At 39.6% G+C, this 18,790-nt stretch overlaps 4 protein-coding genes across 4 annotated transcripts; 2 read left to right on the top strand and 2 right to left on the bottom strand.

Annotated features, from left to right (window-relative positions):
* Positions 1–2,541: 2,541 nt before the first annotated feature.
* On the bottom strand, positions 2,542–4,924 carry gfer (growth factor, augmenter of liver regeneration (ERV1 homolog, S. cerevisiae)). The gene is made up of 3 exons (XM_030408599.1): positions 4,488–4,924; positions 3,927–4,141; positions 2,542–3,598 (listed from the first exon to the last, which is right to left on the bottom strand). Exons 1-3 carry the CDS (start codon positions 4,698–4,700, stop codon positions 3,436–3,438), a joined length of 591 nt encoding a protein of 196 aa, XP_030264459.1. The 5' UTR covers positions 4,701–4,924; the 3' UTR covers positions 2,542–3,435.
* Positions 4,868–9,301, top strand: drg2 (developmentally regulated GTP binding protein 2). Its single transcript, XM_030408598.1, has 14 exons — positions 4,868–5,001; positions 5,213–5,305; positions 5,684–5,844; positions 6,053–6,142; positions 6,236–6,296; positions 6,480–6,570; positions 6,678–6,750; positions 7,200–7,290; positions 7,413–7,510; positions 7,734–7,810; positions 7,917–8,005; positions 8,098–8,156; positions 8,302–8,355; positions 8,931–9,301. The coding sequence occupies exons 2-14, from the start codon at positions 5,242–5,244 to the stop codon at positions 9,015–9,017; spliced, it is 1,095 nt and encodes a 364-aa protein (XP_030264458.1). The 5' UTR covers positions 4,868–5,001; positions 5,213–5,241; the 3' UTR covers positions 9,018–9,301.
* A 521-nt stretch (positions 9,302–9,822) lies between these two features.
* On the top strand, positions 9,823–12,621 carry LOC115575741 (zinc finger protein 79-like). Its single transcript, XM_030408010.1, has 2 exons — positions 9,823–10,126; positions 10,276–12,621. The coding sequence occupies exons 1-2, from the start codon at positions 9,955–9,957 to the stop codon at positions 11,475–11,477; spliced, it is 1,374 nt and encodes a 457-aa protein (XP_030263870.1). The 5' UTR covers positions 9,823–9,954; the 3' UTR covers positions 11,478–12,621.
* Positions 12,622–14,218: 1,597 nt separating this feature from the next.
* On the bottom strand, positions 14,219–16,290 carry LOC115575744 (zinc finger protein 709-like). Its single transcript, XM_030408013.1, has 2 exons — positions 15,763–16,290; positions 14,219–15,614 (listed from the first exon to the last, which is right to left on the bottom strand). Exons 1-2 carry the CDS (start codon positions 15,932–15,934, stop codon positions 14,701–14,703), a joined length of 1,086 nt encoding a protein of 361 aa, XP_030263873.1. The 5' UTR covers positions 15,935–16,290; the 3' UTR covers positions 14,219–14,700.
* Between the last annotated feature and the right edge of the window lie 2,500 nt (positions 16,291–18,790).

Here is an 18,790-nt window from a genome sequence, read left to right as displayed (position 1 = left end):
ACTATATGGGTATTATATGTGTGGTCACCAAACTCACTGTGCCAGTAATAGGAATACATTGAATTGTCCCACATGAGGGAGTCTTCAAGAGGGCTCTTTTCCCTGAGACAAATGACTGAAATAGGTGGAGAAAAAAACCTGTATACTATTCATGTGTAGCACCCTTAAATACTAATAAATAATCAAATCTCGCTTAGATTTTACGGAAGACAAACCCAAAGTGAACACGACCTCATTGTCCTCAATAGCAGACACAGGCCTGGAGCTACTATAGATGTTGGACTCCATCCACATAGGACAATAGACTGAGTGAAAACTCCTGCCTGAATCGTTCATCAGTCACAAACGTTGCAAAGTAATAAAATGTGAAATGGAGTCTCATGATGATGCCTCTGTGCCAAATACCACAACACAGTATAGTCACAAGTCCCTTATCATGGGATATTTAATCATCATGGCCAACAATGAATATTTATCTGAACACTGAACAGTCTCAACCAATGAAATGAAAACCAGCGACTGTCCAGCAAAAGAAAGTCTACAGTCTGGGTAAAAAGTCTGAGTGAGGATCTGATCTCAGGCATTAGTGCTGTAAATCCTTTATTAAGTTAGTGGAAACACCAACGTGTTCCAACTCATAAGAGTCTTCATCAAGGCAACAAAATAGAAATAAAAAAAAAACCTTTTACTTGCCAAAAGGTAGGCTATATTCTACATACTAATATCACATTATTATTATAGTTAATACAATTAAGCTTAATAGTGAAAAACACAAATAGGATCTGAGTATCGATGAGATATAAGAGCTGATCATTCACATCTGGTGCTGGTAGTATTTCAGTGATTACATACTGGTAGTCCAGTACTCTGTTAAAAAAAAAATTACTCAAGAAAAAGCAGTGAAGGAATGTAACTAAGTGCATTTACTCAAGTACCTTATGTCCAATCTTGAGGTACTTGAGGTGCTTGAGTGTTTGCATTTTCTGGTTCTTTATCCTTCCACTCCACTAAATGTTGGAGGCAACTATTGTTCTTTTACTCATTACATTTGAATTCTAACTTTAGTTACTTGTTACCTTTCAGATGACATGCTGCAGCAGAGCCAAATGAGTGCATGTTTGATTTAAACCATTTTATAGACAAACAGATAAACAGAAGACGCTGATTCCAATAACCTGAAAAATGCTGAGTATTGGATCTGTTGATTGGTCTCGCCAATAATCAATCGTCCCATAGCAAACGGTATATGCATACATGTAAATATATGTATAATCTACTTTTACTTGTTGATATTCATTCTTCATTTTTGACAGAAAGTTACTTTGGATCCTTAATTACAATTTTTATCACTAAAAGTAATATTTCAACATGATCTCTTTACTTCTACTCAAGTATAACATGTAGGTACTTTCAGGGGTGCAGATTGATGTCAGGATTGGGGGGGACACAAATGTGATTTTTTTATTTTTTTGCAACTCGTACCATGCCACCATAAATCACAACTTTGTAGAGGCTCGCCATATCATTAAAAAAGTAATGCACAGGGAATCATTCATGTGCTTACCTTTCTTGTTTATTTGTCCTAAACAGCCAACAGCGTGTATCACAGCTTACTTAACTGTTATATTAGTAAATCATAATTTTAAGGGTCTCGGGCATGTAATGTCTACCCATGTTCTTATCTTTCGCCTCCCTCCAACCCTCCCAGATCCCCAATTCTTCTCACCATTTTCCTTTTTTCCCAGTGTATGGGACTATACTAAGTTGTGTAAACTAACTGATCATGTTACCCATACCCATTTATTTGCATTGTAGTGGAGGACACCAGAGATGGAATGTGGAGTCAGAAATATATTTGTCAAACATTATTTGTTCCACCATTTCAATAATTTCTTTTTAGATGTGAATCTAAAATGTGAAGAACGTGAAGTCTGAAAATACATTTGTTCAATTTTTTTTTTTTTTTGGGGGGGGGGGAGGACAATTCATGTTTTTCAGAAATTGGGGGGGGGGGGGGGGGGGGGGGGGGTCATGTCCCTCCCGTCCCCCTCGGGATCTGCACCCATGGGTACTTTATACAACACTGAGTAAAAGAAATGCCACAGTGTAAAAATACTCAAGTAAAAGTTCTGCTTTAAAAGTAAATATTGCTTCAGAACTGTAGTGGAGTAGAAGTATAAAGCAGCAGGAAAGTGAAATACTCGAGTTGAGTACGACTACGTCAAAATTGTACTTACGAACAGTACTCGAGTAAAATGGCTAACTGGAGCTGCCGTGTACAAGATCATGCACAGCTGGCTCGCACCACTAGAGGTCAGTCACAGTTTCTTAAGAATTGCATATTTTGTAAGTCGTGTTGAAAGGAGGAGAAAAAAACTGTCATAAAAAAGAAAGTAGTCACAATCAGGGTCGAGGATGGACATATAAAAAAACAGAAATGTTATAATACCATGAGAACAGTCAAACAAATAGTAGCAGTGGAGCATTAGACTTAGTTTTGAGTGTGTTTGTGTGTGTCAGCTGGTTCCTTAAATAACAATATAGTGATCAGAGAGTTTATTAATAACACAAGGACAGATCAGGTCACATGCCAGGTTCTGGCCTCAAAGCACCTTGACTGGAGGGGAGAAGGATCTCACATGACACTTGGACTGAGCGGGGGCAATTATCTATTAATCCACCGATCTAATACCTATTTATTGCTAGTTTTCTTAATGACAAATGGCCAGAACATGTCCCCAGAGGCCAAAGTGGTTAAACATAGCTGTTTTTGTCCAACAAACACACAAAACACTCACATAAAACAGAAAAGCACAAGCAAATGATCATTTTTGAGAAACTGTAATCAGCAAAATATATGTATTTTCAATTAATATAATCACTTAAATGATTAATTACACATCAGAACAACATAATTACTGTTTTCAGCATTTAAATATGGAAATAAATTAGCATACTCTCTGTAGGTGTACCACGCACAAAGTGAAGATGGTATGACAATGAAAAAACATTCAGTGATCATCACTTTGTAAAATATATATAAATGCATTTCTCTTTTAGCAGTGACAGCTGAGATGATGGCAATGATATAATAAACATTTTTCACACATTCAAGAATGTGATAGTGTTTTTCTGGTTTATCAACAGACCATAGATGTACTGCTTTAACAGAAAAATCAGACTGGATGTAGGTTTATAATATAAGATGACCAGAATTATCGAGAGGTTTAGTTAAACTCTGTCATGGTTTTGACCTGAGAAACAGAGAGGAAGACTTTGTGTATCTATCGATTCATTACCACATCAGTTGTATTTATCAACCACAAAACAAGAAAAGCCATTAAACATGTACCACACATCTCTCTTCACACACATTTGCTCCAGAGTTTGCTCCACTTTGTTGTCCTGCTACTCAAAGCAACATTTTGCACCGACTCAGTCACACGAGCCATCTTTCCATCCATCTTTCCACCTCTCGTCCACGCGGGAGCAGTCGAACTCAGGCTTGCCCAGTCGGACGTTGACATCATTGTGGATACCACACAGCCACTGAGAGAGAGTGTGGCGACTCCTGGTGTCGGGCTGATTGGTTTTTAATCTGCGGAGAGGAAATAGTGCCTTTAGAAATTGCCTGCTCTTCGTCGTAAAACGAGGAAATGTGACAGCTGCAGATCCGTTTGCCTTCTTGAGCTTAAACCAAAGATGAGGGAAGAAAAGATCAGTGGCTCTCCACTGTGTAACCAAGTAGGGATGCTGCAACTTTGAACAGAAATGTAAAGCAGGTGCATAGAAATACTTTATATAAAGCATGTTAAAAATAACTGCTGAGATCATTTCAGTTTAAGCACAAATCTACTCCAAATTAAGATGCTGCAGTATCTGATATGTGCCTGCATATTAAATCTAAAGCAGCACAGCGGTCTGACCTGCCCCTGAGGTCTTCTGCGCACTCTTCACAGGGGAAGAACTTGGAGAAAAGGTTGATGAACTGCCCCATCTCTTGCTGCTGGGTAGAAGACGGTTGGTCGGGGTAATACGCTGCCATAGTGTGCAGGAAGGACCAGGTGTTGCGCCCCAACTCCTGCCTGTCCAAGGGACACTCTGGGTCTTGTTGTGGCTCTGAATCAACAGCTTGGGTCTCCTGAAAAGTCACACAGATGTGGGTATTCAGACACAAACAGATGGCAAGTCAAATAACTTATTTTCGTCCCTTGGACTTTTGTATCAAATAACTATGAGGATTATATTCAAGGTTTTGGATCAGATGAGGACACAATGTGTCTCTGCACTGTGGCTCCAAAGGCCGCCTGGCACAACAGCATGAAACCCACTAGTAAACAAACTTTCTGGTAAAGCTTTAGGGAGAACAACATTATGAAAGTATATCAGTTCATAAACCATCTTCAAGTAAAGCCTCAAGACTGTAAAAGTAATAATCCAACAGATCCTCAGAAAAAGCCTGTCAACCAGCCGTGACCTCCTGTCACCTGTACAGCAGATGTCGTCTGTTTCTTCTGGACCTTCATCCACGATTTAAAGTCCGTACAAGCCCTGCACGGCTTCTTCTTCACACCACCGGTCTGCTCCTGCTCTTTACCGGCACTCTCCTCCGGTTGTCGGCCGCCCACTGCGAACGGAAAACCTTCAAAACCGGGCGGGCTGGCGGCTTGTGATCCCCTCGGTCCTGTGGGCGCAGCCATGTTCGATATAAGCTAGAAACTCCGACCGAGCCGTAATGTCCACACACGTCAGGAACGTCGGGCGGGTGAAACGCAGTTACCTCGGACCGGACACATTACCGCTTTTTTAATATTTCATTCGACTGTGCGGACAGTGTCATGGTTACGCCACACACTTCCCGGTTGGTGTCGGCGATAAGGATACGTGAGACAAAATGTGCGTAACTGTTGTTTCACCCGGACCTTTCATGCGCACGGAACGTGTTCCGGTTTGCGATGTCAGTCATCTGTGCATGCAGCGGAGTGTAGCATCTGTCAAAGTGTAAATTCTATTGTTTTACGTCATTGTAAACTGTTGTCATTGTATTTGTTTTGTGAGGATACAGTTTATATCTACGTTTGGTGGTGACCAATTGTTTTTAATCCGTTTTGTCACCTGTTCAGTCCCACTGGTGGGCTGGTTAGCCGGGTGGCTAACAAAGCTAACAACTGTGGAGTGACACGTTTCTGTTACTATTTTCTCTCCTTGGCAGTGTAGCTGTTGTCCAACTGAACGGACACAATGGGGATCTTGGAGAAAATCGCGGAAATAGAGAGAGAAATCTCTCGGACACAGAAAAACAAAGGTGAGAGAGGAGCAGTCGCGGTGCTAACTATTAGCCACGCCATGAGCGAACTTGTAGGCAGCTCTGTGTGTGTGTGTGCGTGTGTTTCAGTGTCCTCGGTCCGTGTTGTGTTACCAATTTTTCAAATTCAAGGAGTTGCCTTAACTGACACTGTAAGATTGATGATAATTACCAATACAACTATAAGACAATACTCCATTAATATAGAATAATAATTAAACTAAACCCCCAACGTAGTGGTTATGGTGGTGTTACAACTGAATAGAAACCTGCTAGTTATCACCAACATATTTTGCTGTCAGACACCTTTATTAGACTGACACCCTATAAGGTCATCATATTTGTCAGAGATTTTAATTGTTTTATTCTTTCTTCCAGCCACTGAGTACCATCTGGGTTTGCTCAAGGCCAAGCTAGCCAAATACAGAGCTCAGCTCCTGGAGCCCTCCAAGTCAGCAGGGGCCAAAGGAGAGGGCTTCGATGTCATGAAATCAGGGGATGCTCGTGTTGCTCTAATCGGTTTTCCCTCTGTGGGTAAGGTACGTAAACGTGACAGGTTTTTGTGCTTTCCATTGTAGATCTGGGAAATAAACACAAACAATTTTTTTTTTTACTACTGTTTTGCCTTAATCTTGTGCCTCGAATACAACTAACTCACTAACAAAGGCACCAGAAAAATAAGTTAAACAAAATCTGAATATTCAAATGTTGTGCTCATCTAATTGAATCCCCTGTTATCTCCTGCAGTCCACTTTCCTTAGTTTGATGACATCAACAGCCAGCGAAGCTGCTTCTTATGAGTTCACTACCCTTACCTGCATACCTGGTGTCATAGAGGTATGCAGATTCACACCCTTGCATATCTGAACACTTGAAGCGCTAACAGTTCCTAATAATGTGTCATTTACACTGTTTATATTTGCGCTTTAGTACAAAGGAGCCAACATCCAGTTACTGGATCTGCCAGGAATCATTGAGGGAGCTGCCCAAGGTAAGCTTAGGTTTAGTGTTTTGCACAAGCTCAAAGTGAGCAGATATTGGAGCGCTGTAATATATCTGTCATATTACTATGATGTTACATCAGTTGTAAATAAGAGACGCCCAATAAATAAAATTAAATGAGAATCAAAACAAACCAAGTTGCTGTTTATGGATACACTTTGATATATTATAGGAAAGGGTAGAGGTCGACAGGTCATTGCAGTTGCCAGGACAGCGGACGTCGTCATCATGATGTTGGATGCCACCAAAGGAGATGTTCAGAGGTGTGTGATGCCCAGTTTGTGTGTGTTAGCAAGTCTAGGGGGTTGAGGGGCAAGAGTATTTTCATCAACTTATTCTTGCGTTAAACTCCTTTTTTTAATCTTTCTAGAGAACTTTTGGAGAAAGAGTTGGAGTCAGTGGGCATTAGACTCAACAGGCTAAAACCGAATATTTATTTCAAGGTATGTTTTCTGTTGTCAATTTTGAAAGTAGGTATTATGAAAAGTTACAAATGGCACTGGCGAAGGCCTTCATGAAAAATATTTAGAAACTGCACTCGATAGGTGAAATCAACAATACTATAGTGGGTTTTCCATGTCTCTTCTCGAGCACACGTTTGCTTAGCCCAACTGCCAATCAGAGTGGCTCCGCCCGCAATTTTACATGCGCAGTTTGACAGCATCTGAAAAGCTGCCAGCAAGGGCCGACGAGTGCCAACAATGCAGTGCACACAGCAAAAACTAGGGCCACAGACACTCATCGACTGTCCGACATTGCTAGACAGCCGATTGTTGGCCTTGTCCGGCCATTCATATGATTTTCAAAACATCCATGCTAGCTTGTCATCGATAGCAATAAGTACACAGACTGTCATACAAAACAAATGTGTAATCTCTCTCTCTCTCTGTAGCCCAAGAAAGGTGGTGGCCTCTCCTACAACTCCACCGTTCCACTCACCCACTGCTCAGAAAAGCTTGTTCAGCTCATCCTTCACGAATACAGTATCCTTCATTCTACCAGTGTCAGAAGAGGCTGCATATTTCTGACTTTTCAGTCTTTTCTTCATGGGACTTGTAAATATGTCAGTAGTTTTTGTTTGATTTCTTTAACTCCTTCTCCTCAGAAATCTTTAATGCGGAAGTTCTCTTCAGGGAGGACAGCACACCAGACGAGTTCATCGATGTCATCGTTGGGAACAGAGTTTACATGCCTTGCCTATATGTATGTCGGTACTTGCCAGCTGGGATGAGTCAAAGCCTTGTACTGCTAACCTTTAACTGTTTGGAAGTCAAAGATGTTTTTCATTTGTAAAGTGAAAACCGGAAAAATCCCTCTCACTATTTGTTGTTGTGAGGTTGTGGTGATTCGCTCTAGTTTGTCTGTTTCTTCGGATCGTGTACATTTGTTTGTCTTTTCCCCCTCATATCATTTGTGGTATTTACAGGTGTACAATAAGGTGGATCAAATCTCCATCGAGGAGGTGGACCGCCTGGCTCGCAGACCTAACAGTGCTGTCATCAGGTCAGATATCAGAATATATTTGTGAATAATAGCTGTCTCGGTTTTTTCATATGTTTACGTGGGTTGATCATAATGCACCTTTTTTGTGTCCATCTGCATATTTCAGCTGTGGGATGAAGTTGAACCTGGACTACCTTCTGGAGACGTTGTGGGAATACCTGGCTCTGATTTGCATTTATACGAAGAAAAGAGGAGGTATACACCTTTCCCCTCATGCAGTCAGTGAGTCTGTCACATGCACATGAATGCATATCTTTTTCTAAATCAGTTTCTCCATTTTCTATTAGAGCGCCCGGACTTTAATGATGCCATCATTATGCGAAGAGGAGCAAGTGTAGAACATGTGGTAAGTAATTCACACATGAATTCACACATATTCTGTTAATGCCAAAATCAACATTTGTACATAAATACTAACACTACTGGAAGCAGCTCTACAGTGTGCTCTCTGACATGATTTCAAATATGTCCATTTTGCTTTTTCCTCGCAGTGCCATCGAATCCACAGAACCTTAGTCGGTCAGTTCAAATACGCTCTGGTTTGGGTAAGTCCAAGTTTTCAGAGGCAGTGACCCTCAGGAACTTAACTCCTTGTCCTTTTGTCCTACAAACAGTTTGAACAAAACATACCTGGGTCGCAATTCACCAATTTGGTTCAGCGAGTAGAATTTCTGTTTAGTAATTTGGGAAAAACAGAGCACTTAACAGCGGGTAAGGGGTCATGATTTTTACTGCATATGACCATTAAGTTATTTAACAACAAAAGCCGCTGGACAACTGAACTGCAAAACTGCAAAACTTGTCACACATGAAGGGAAATTCTATGACAGTGGGATTGGCATGACTTGGGATTCAGTATTCTTTTGAAAAATGTGATACAGTGGTGTGAAGGCAGCTTAACTGTAGGGAATACTTGAGGATTTGCTTTACTTGACATTATCAAAATTTGATTTCCACTGCTGCATATCCTGTATCACTTGTTCGTTACTACAAGAATCGTGTTGCTGGTCATGGGTATCATCAGTATCTTATTCTGCAATCTAGTTCAATATGTGGTGATTTACTTTATTTTAAACTCAAAAAGGAAAACTCTGAACTGTACCGTCTGTTGATCCTCCAGGGAACCAGTACCAAGTACAGCCCTCAAAGGGTAGGCCTTACACACATCATGGAGCACGAGGACGTCATCCAGGTTGTTAAGAAGTAAAGAGAAGCTCCTGACTGGACCGAGGAGAGACTGAGCAGGAGGAGGGACACTTTCGTTGAAAGGGTTCTAATAATATTCACTGTACAATAGACACACAGCAATGAGAAATTAGCCACCATTCTTACTTTGTATATGAAAATCAACAAAACACGTTTGGAGAGGGGGTCAGAGTTGAGTTGGCTGTGGGCAGGAAATGGTGTGTTTTACGTTTTGATGAAGATCAAGAAGATGCATTGATTCAAGGAGACAATGGATAAAAAAAATAAAGTCCATAAAACTTTAAATGAATCCTTGTTTTTCTTTTCTTATCGGTAAAGACTCCGTCTCACCTGGTTTAAATCCAGTCACATGAAAATGAATCACCTGTAAGACCGAGGATTTTTGGTCATGTGGGCCCAGCAGAAACGTTACCATCCTTTAAGGTAACACTGTGTAACTCCTTTTACCTTAACAGCTTCAAAATCATGTTGACGGTACAGTGTCTTGTAATGAGGTGAATGGTGTCTCTGTCTTAGCCACTCTGCCCACCTATCACTTCTTTCTGCACTATGACTCATTGCTCTTTTCGTAATTATTTGTAATATTTCTTACTTCCAATATATTTTGATAAGAGTACTTCCGCTCTGTTACGTCTCTTGTGACATGTGGAATCCACCGTGTAGCAAAGAGGAGTAAATGTCCTTGTGAACTGAAGCAGGTGTACATTTTTGCTGCTGATTTTAAACAAGTTTCCAATAAAATGTCATCAGTTGAAAGCGGAACGAAAAGCTGCCGAACTTCCACAGTCGGACCTTTACTGCGTGACATCCAGCGGAAGTAAACAAAAGCAAACGTAAGTGACTGACAGCGATGCTGCATTTGTGCAGTGAATGAGCCGGAAATCGATACTGTAGTGATGTGAAAGCGCAGCTAATTATTGAATTTCATATAAACTACAATGTCTTCAGTTAAATGTTTGAGAGAGTTTGTCAACGAGCGACTAACAGCTGCTGCTGAAGAAATATTCACAGTTTTTAAACAAACTATCGTCGAGTACGAGGAAGAGATCGACCGTCAGCGAAAACTGCTGGACATCGTTTGGAAACCTGAAATAAGGCTACACAGGATAGGTTTGTGAAACTTGACTCTGCTAATGACACAAAACACACACATTTGATTCTTAGATTTGTATATTTTTTTTACTAATCTCCTCACATGTTTTCATGTCTTTTTTACCATCACAGTCTTTTCTTAATTGTTTTGTTGTGTGTCCCTCCAGAGCTCCCACAGCAACATGTCTGTAAGGAGGAGGAGGTTCTCACTGAGCAGCAGCTCTTAAACCAGGAGAGGAACTCCAGTCTGGACCAAGAGGACCCAGAGCCTCCTCAGATTAAAGAGGAACAGGAGGAACTGTGCACCAGTCAGGAGGGAGAGCAGCTAGAACTGAAGCAGGAGACTGATGCCTTTATGTTGACTCCTGTTGATGAGGACAGTGACCACAGTGAAACAGAAGTTTTTAGTGACCACCAGCTGCTCTCTGACAACTCTCATGTAGCTGAGAGCCAGGACCAGAAAGGAGGCGAGCATGGAGACTCGGGATCAACTACAGATGCAGAGCCAGAACCAACGAAGAGACTTCACAGCAGTGAAAGTCACAGTGACAACCAGAACAACACCAACTTTTCAGAGATTCAACAGAGTACACCTACAGACAAGAACTATTTCAGATGTGACACATGTGGGAAAGATTTTAAATACAAGAGCTATCTTAAGAAACACATGAGAGGTCACACAGGTGAGAAGCCATATTCCTGCAAAACATGTGGAAAAGATTTCCGCGACTGCAGTGCATTTAAAATTCATATGCGATTCCATACAGGGGAGAGACCATATAGCTGCAAAGTATGTGAGAGTGGTTTTGTATCTAGTGGTGAGTTGACAAGGCACATGAGAGTCCACACAGGTGAGAAGCCGTATTCGTGCAACACATGTGGAAAAAACTTCCGAGATTGTGGTGTGTTTAAAATTCATATGAGATTCCACACAGGTGACCGGCCGTATACCTGCAAAGTATGTGCGAAAGGTTTTGTATCCAGTAGTGAGTTGACAAAGCACATGAGAGTCCACACAGGTGAGAAGCCGTATTCGTGTGGAACATGTGGAAAAGACTTCAAAGATGCCAGCACGTTTAAAATCCATATGAGATTCCACACAGGTGAGAGGCCGTATCCTTGCGAAGTATGCGGGAAAGGCTGTATATCCAATAGTGAGTTGACAAAGCACATGCGAGGCCACACAGGTGAGAAGCCGTATTCGTGCGAGACATGTGGAAAAGATTTCAAAGACGGCAGCACGTTTAAAATCCATATGAGGTTCCACACGGGTGAGAGGCCGTATCCTTGCAAAGTATGCGGGAAAGGCTGTATATCCAGTAGTGAGTTGACAAAACACAAGAGAGTCCACGTGAGTGAGAAGCCGTAAATGTAGATGGGCAAATAGCCTCTTGGGAGGACAGTAAAGTATACCGTTGAGTATTTACAGCCAGTTTGAATCGTTAGACATATGTATATGTTGTGACCCATACAGTCAAAGGCTATTTGCATATACATGCAAAACATGTGGGAGAGTTTGCACATTTAGCTTTTACATGAAAGTCCACATGGGAGTCCACACAGGTGAGAAACCGTACCTGTTTACGGAGAAACCAGCGAGTGTTCATCTACTGAATCATAGAAATTTTTTTTGCAATGGCCTCCTCTCTGTAACTGAATGTAAAATGTTCTCCAAGAAGATGAGATGTCTATATCTTGGTGTAAAGTTTCCATTCATATGACTGATTTACTGATATTTCTGTTAGCAACAGTATTTCTCTGAAACAACTATAATCTCCCAATTGGAGGATACATGTCAGATTGATAGTGAGAGTAGTGTCTGTTAGAGTCATGGTGTGATATTGATGGATGTACAAAATGTGGACTTTTGAAGCATGAGTTTCAAATTTAACAAGGACTTAAAATCGAACTGTGATAGTTCTGTATGTTGCATGTTTAAACACAGGGTTCGTACGGGTGCTTGAAATCCTTGAAAGTACTTGAATTTCAATGTTGTGTTTTCAAGGTCTGAAAAGTGCTTGGATTTTAGGTTAAGTGCTTGAAAGTGCTTGACATTATAACTCTGTGTCTTTCACAAAATTTGGATCAGACTGGATAATTAATTTCTGAAGTTTTTGCTATTATGAAACATAATTTTAGATGTTTACAGCATAATACAATGTACATTATTGTGATAAAAAGTGAAGAAAAAATTATGAGTTTATATATTCCTGTAGAAAAGTATTTTACCCCAGCAATAAGGTGCTGGAAAATCTTTAAAATGACCCTTAAAAGTGCTTGAAAATTGCTTGAATTTGACCTTGAAAAATGTGTACGAACCCTGTAAACAGAGTCAGATTTTACACGTGATTAGTGACATAACTGTTTTATTACACTATGTGAGAAGTTCTATTGAATGTGGCCTTGATTTGTTTTTGCTATTTGTACACACAACCTCATTTCTGCGTCCGAGTAACAGAATAAAAGATCATTTTTGTTGGATCAGTTTTGCTCAATAAATGACAATAAATTGATTCACTGGTTTTTGAGAAATTGGATAGACGGGTTTTAATATTTAGAAAAGGAAAAGAAACTAAGTGTTAAGAAATCTGAAGTTAGATCCTGATAGAGCATTGTCTGCAATCACGCAATGGTTTTGTGCAACTTCCTGAGGTTTTTTACTTTATTGATTCTGTACGCTTTTTTCCCTGTCATTACTTGTCAGACACCATAAAAAGTTAATTCTTCCTATTTACGCTTATAAATTATTATCTATACCGTAAATATACGTATGTGCTATTAAATGTTAAATATTCACTTTTTGTTGATTTTTTCTACTCCTCTGTAAAAAACTCTTACATCATGCAATTATTATCATTAGCTTAAATCAACAAAATTTGGACATACAAACATTTTTCATTTGAAAGAGAGAATTACTTTAATGAATGATTTTAATTTGAGGGACGGATTGCAAACAATTTCATAAAAAAATAAATAAAAAAAAGTCATGTCCTTGACGTTGTTGACATGTATTCTGACCTTTGACCTTAAGTCAAATCAATTCATTCATAGATTTGCTCATCATTGTCTTTGCATATTCTTCCTGATGCCTTACTCTATCACAGGTTCAAATTTGGTTACATTTCACTGCAGCAGTGTGGAGAAAACTCACCTCAAGATTAGTGACTATGAAGTTACCTAAAAAGATTTTGCTTACATTTTATAAAATGGCCATGAAATGGTGCAACTACAGTTATAGTGTAAGTCACTGGGGTCACATTCATGTTGGGTATACATACGTAAGGCCTGTTTGTCTAGGAAATCCAAGAGAAATCATATATATTAAATTACAGGAGACATCTTGTTTTCTCTCTGTTGCTTGCTGTATATGTGTGTGTGTGTGTGTGTGTGTGTGTGTGTATGTATATATATGTATATGTGTGTTTATATATCTATATATATATATAATTACACAAAACTCACATTTGATTCTTAATTCTGGCATTTCTGATTCTGATTCTGATATATTTTTTTTAAACTGTTTCCTGTCAGTCATCTGAACTAGATGAGTCTGTCAGTATGTTGAACTGCGTGCAAACTAGAACTACTAACAAAAAACCCACAAGACGCTGCTCTGTTAAAAGATAATCGATTACGACATTTGGAAAATGTTCTTAGCCACACAATCTGTCATCCACATCTCACCATCAGTTTGAGAAATGCCACAGTGTGAGACAAAGATTTCACATGTTCATAGCTCATTCATTTGTTGGCCATTGTAACAATTAATTGTTTAGTTTTTGGTCTTTAAAGTGTCAGAATCTGGTGAAAAATGTTGATCAGTGTGTCCTCAAGCCCACAAACATGTTCTCACAAGTCTTGTTTTGTCCACAACCCAGAAATATTAGGTTGACTGTCAGAGAGGAGTCAATAAAGCAGAAAACATTCATAAATTATGACTATAAAAATAATCAGTTTCTCAATTATCGAAATAGTTGGTGATTAATCGATTATCGTTGCCGCTCTGTTTGCCAGCAACAGTCTCCATGCTATTCTTTAAAACAAACTGCCATCAAACAGCTAACAGTTTGTAAAATCAATTCATCCTCTAAATCATTTATGAAGCAAAAATGGCAAACAAAAAATTACTTTTATTCTGTCGGTCAGATATATAAATGAGGTTGTGTATACAAATAACAAAAACAAGTCACATCCACATTTAAAAGAACTTCTTATATAATAATAAAAAAAACTGATGTCTCTCTCAAAAGTAAAATCTGACTCTGATTTTAAGTCCTCGTTAAACTTTAACTAAAAGGGACTCTGAGATGGTTCAAAAGTCTTTAACAGCCAACACTGAGCTCTCACTGTCAAACAAACATTTTTCCCTCCATTTGGGAGATTACAGTTGTTTCAAAGAAATACTGTTGCTAACAGAAATATCAGTGAATCATATAACATCACATCTCATCTTTATGGAAACATTTCTACATTCAGTTACAGAGACGAAGCCGTTGCAAAAGTGTCTATGATTCAGTAGATGAACACACATATACATTTTCCAACAAGTGCTGCAACTGTGTGGCTCCTCAAAACAAACCACTGGAACCAATCTAACCTGTATGGGTTGTCATGTGGAATTTCCAATTAAAGTTTTGTTTGAAGCCTCTCCCACATGTGTTGCAAATGTATGGCTTCTCCCCTGAGTGAGATCTCATGTGACTTTTAAACCCACTTGTAGATTGGAAGTCTTTTCCACATGTTTTGCATGAATACGGCTTCTCCCCTGTGTGACTTCTCATGTGTATTTTAAGATAGCTCCTGTATTTGAAATCTCTCCCACACGTCTTACATTTGAAGGACTTTTTGCCTGTGAGAGGACTATGTTGGATCGTTGGTTCTGGTTTGCTGTCGTTGCTGGAATGAACTCTCATCTGGTCTTTCGAGTTACTGTTTAGTTTAAAATCTCTCCCACATGTATTGTAAGTATACCACTTATTTACATTGGTTTTCATATGAGTTTTAAGTTGTGAGTGAAATTGGGACCTACATTCAAAAGTTTTCCCAAAAGTGTCACAACTGAAATAGTTCTTGTCTCTAAGTGTACTCTGTTGAATCTCTGTCAAGTTGGAGTTGTTCTTGTTGTCACTGTGACTTTCACTGCTGTGATGTCTCTTCGTTGGTTCTGGCTCTGCATCTCTAGTTGATCCTGAGTCTCCATGCTTGCCTCCTTTCTGGTCCTGGCTCTCAGCTACATGAGAGTTGTCAGAGAGCAGCTGGTGGTCACTTTTTAGTTCTGGTTCACTGTGGTCACTGTCCTCATCAGCAGGAGTCAACATAAAGGCATCAGTCTCCTGCTTCAGTACCAGCTGCTCTCCCTCCTGACTGGTGCACAGTTCCTCCTGTTCCTCTTTAATCTGAAGAGGCTCTGGGTCCTCTTGGTCCAGACTGGAGTTCCTCTCCTGGTTTAAGAGCTGCTGCTCAGTGAAAACCTCCTCCTCGTTACAGACATGTTGCTGTGGGAGCTCTGGAGGGACACACAACAAAACGAATAAGAAAAGACTTTGATGGTAAAAAAGACATGAAAACATGTGAGGAGATTAGTAAAAAAATATACACATCTAAGAATCAAATGTGTGTGTTTTGTGTCATTAACAGAGTAAAGTTTTACAAACCTATCCTGTGTAGCTTTATTTCAGGTTTCCAAACGATGTCCAGCAGTTTTCGCTGACGGTCGATCTCTTCCTCGTACTCAACGATAGTTTGTTTAAAAACTCTGAATATTTCTTCAGCAGCAGCAGTTAGTCGCTCGTTGACAAACTCTCTCAAACACTCGACTGAAGACATTGTTGTTTATATGAAATTTAATAATTAGCTGCGCTTTCACATCACTACATTATCGAATTCCGGCTCATTCACTGCACAAATGCAGCATCGCTGTCAGTCACTTACGTTTGCTTTTGTTTACTTCCGCTGGATGTCACGCAGTAAAGGTCCGACTGTGGACGTTCGGCAGCTTTTCGTTCCGCTTTCAACTGATGACATTTTATTCGAAACTTGTGTTTAAAATCAGCAGAAAAAATGTACACCTGCTTCATTTCACAAGGACATTTACTCTTCTTTGCTACACGGTGGATTCCACATGTCACGAGAGACGTAACAGAGCGGAAGTACTCTTATCAAAATATATTGGAAGTAAGAAATATTACAAATAATTATGAAAGAGCAATTATGGAGGACCAAACCTGACATAAGTATAAATAAATAAATAAATCCATAAATGCATAAATAAATACATGAATAAATGCTTAAATGCATAAATAAATACATAAATAAATAAATAAATGCTGAAATAAATGTATAAATAAATAAATGCATAAATAAATACATGCATAAATAAATGAATAAATATATAAATGCTGAAATAAATGTATAAATAAATAAATAAAAGTATAAATAAAAGAATAAATGCTTTTTATTTATTTATACATTTCTGTTCACCTACATTTATTTATTTCTGTATTTCTTTTCACCTACATTTATTTATTTCTGTATTTCTGTATTTCTCTTCACCTACATATATTTATTTCTGTATTTCTGTGTCCATATGTAAATGAGGAGGTAGGAGTTCCTAACCTCAGTCAAGAGCATGATTGGTTACAGGAGTGTGCTCGATGAGGGTCTACTACTTCTGCCTTACTAGCAGCGCTGATTCCTGTACACTGTACAGGAATGTTGCTGGCTACCAGCAAGCCCGCTCAGCTAACTGTTAGCTGCAGTTGTTGACATTTGTTCATGTAGCTCTGGTTTAGTTATGAATTTGACTGGCGTTCATTTTAACTTGCGAAGGTCCCAGGTGTGCTGGTGGTGTGGTTTGAGAATCCCGTCTGGAGAGAGAGGGATCCTCAGCCATGTCCGCTAACCAGGAAAAACGTTCTGCTCATCGCTCCAAGTCATGTATATGTGTATTCTAGACGAGCGCTACAGAGCACAAATCGTCCAAAAGTGCATGTTGTCGGTCTCATATCTTTGTCGTGAATGTCTGTACTCTCAAATAACTCATGGGTGGAACAGGCTGAGGCATTTGTTCACGCCAAGCGGCTCGAGAGCGGCGTGGAGACCCCTTTTAGCTCTTATGTTAGCTGTTAGCTGCTCGCTGTAGCGCAGCGTCCAGGCTACCTTGTGACACCGGTTACCATCGGGTATTTTTCATTCCGCACTGTTCAAATGGTCGCTTAAAGCCATCGTTCCGAGCCGCATACATCGTTATTAAGCTGAAGCTAAGTCGGTGTGAAAAGTGTACACTGTCATACAGCCTGCTGGTCAAACAGTCTGCAGAGTACGTTGACATCCAGCCCGAGCTCAGTGTGAGGTCAATCAGCTGTGGCAAATCGTGAGACGTCCAGATCAACCTGTGATACAAACACCAGTAGCGACAATGGTTCATAGGAAAGCCCAGACATGTATCTCACTCTCGGTGGTAACATGTGTCAATAGTTAACCTGGACGCTACGCTCTTAGCGCTGCAGCGAGCAGCTAAAAGCTAACTAGCAGCTAACTGCTAACAGCGGTGTCCACGCCGCTCTCGAGCCGTTCGGCGTGAACAAATGCTTGATACTGTTCCACACATGAGTTGTTTAAGAGTACAGAGATTCACGACAAAGATATGAGACCGACAACATGCACTTTTGGACGATTTGTGCTCTGTAGCGCTCGTCTAGCAGTGGTTTGCAAGTCGCAGCCCCGGCTTCTCCGTGTGGATAGAAGTGTTCAAGCCACGTCAAAACGAATACACGTATACATGACTTGGAGCGATGAGCAGAATGTTTTTCCTGGTTAGCGGACATGGCTCTCCAGACAGGATTCTCAAACCACACCACCAGCACATCTGGGACCCTTGCAAGTTAAAATGAACGCCAGTCAACCTTTCACACTGGTCGAGGCCATTAAGATAACTGGAGCTGTTTACAACGTTACAGAGAGCGAGGCTTGAGATCAGGAATCGTTTGCTTTTGTCTGGCTCTCCGATTTGACCAATCATGCTCTTGACTGAGGTTAGGACCTCCTACCTCCTCATTTACATATGGACACAGAAATACAGAAATAAATATATGTAGGTGAACAGAAATACAGAAATACAGAAATAAATAAATGTAGGTGAACAGAAATACAGAAATAAATAAATGTAGGTGAACAGAAATGTATAAATAAATAAATGTAGGTGAACATAAATGTATAAATAAATAAAAAGCATTTATTATTTTATTTATACTTTTATTTATTTATTTATACATTTATTTCAGCATTTATTTATTTATTCATTTATTTATGCATGTATTTATTTATGCATTTATTTATTTATACATTTATTTCAGCATTTATTTATTTATTTCTGTATTTATTTATGCATTTATGCATTTATTTATTTATTTATATATTTATACTTATGTCAGGTTTGGTCCTCCATAAGCAATGAGTCATAGTGCAGAAAGAATTCCGGCTCATTCACTCCACAGGCGTAGCTAACGCTACTTGCTCCGGCTTTGTTTACTTCCGCTGGATGTCACACTTTAAAGGTCCGACAGTGGAAGTGAGGCAGCTTTTCGTTCCGCTTTCAACTTTCAAAATTCCAACATTTTATTAAAAATGTGTGTTTAAAGTCCGCAGCAAAGATTAACACCTGCTTCATTTCAGAAGGACATT

The sequence above is a fragment of the Sparus aurata genome, chromosome 23, assembly GCF_900880675.1.
Source record: "Sparus aurata chromosome 23, fSpaAur1.1, whole genome shotgun sequence".
In the NCBI taxonomy this organism is placed as follows: Eukaryota; Metazoa; Chordata; class Actinopteri; order Spariformes; family Sparidae; genus Sparus; species Sparus aurata.
Note: the sequence above shows the minus strand (reverse complement) of the source record. Positions and strands in the feature narration are given on the sequence as shown.

Coding starts and splice junctions, on each gene's coding strand:
- gfer (XM_030408599.1), bottom strand. CDS start 4,700: ATGGCTGCGCCCACAGGACCGAGGGGATCACAAGCCGCCAGCCCGCCC. Junction 4,142..4,487: donor AGACGACATCTGCTGTACAG/GTGACAGGAGGT, acceptor GTGACTTTTCAG/GAGACCCAAGCTGTTGATTC. Junction 3,599..3,926: donor GCAGAAGACCTCAGGGGCAG/GTCAGACCGCTG, acceptor TCCTCTCCGCAG/ATTAAAAACCAATCAGCCCG.
- drg2 (XM_030408598.1), top strand. CDS start 5,242: ATGGGGATCTTGGAGAAAATCGCGGAAATAGAGAGAGAAATCTCTCGG. Junction 6,143..6,235: donor GCATACCTGGTGTCATAGAG/GTATGCAGATTC, acceptor TTTGCGCTTTAG/TACAAAGGAGCCAACATCCA. Junction 7,511..7,733: donor TTTACATGCCTTGCCTATAT/GTATGTCGGTAC, acceptor TGGTATTTACAG/GTGTACAATAAGGTGGATCA.
- LOC115575741 (XM_030408010.1), top strand. CDS start 9,955: ATGTCTTCAGTTAAATGTTTGAGAGAGTTTGTCAACGAGCGACTAACA. Junction 10,127..10,275: donor AATAAGGCTACACAGGATAG/GTTTGTGAAACT, acceptor GTGTCCCTCCAG/AGCTCCCACAGCAACATGTC.
- LOC115575744 (XM_030408013.1), bottom strand. CDS start 15,934: ATGTCTTCAGTCGAGTGTTTGAGAGAGTTTGTCAACGAGCGACTAACT. Junction 15,615..15,762: donor AATAAAGCTACACAGGATAG/GTTTGTAAAACT, acceptor GTGTCCCTCCAG/AGCTCCCACAGCAACATGTC.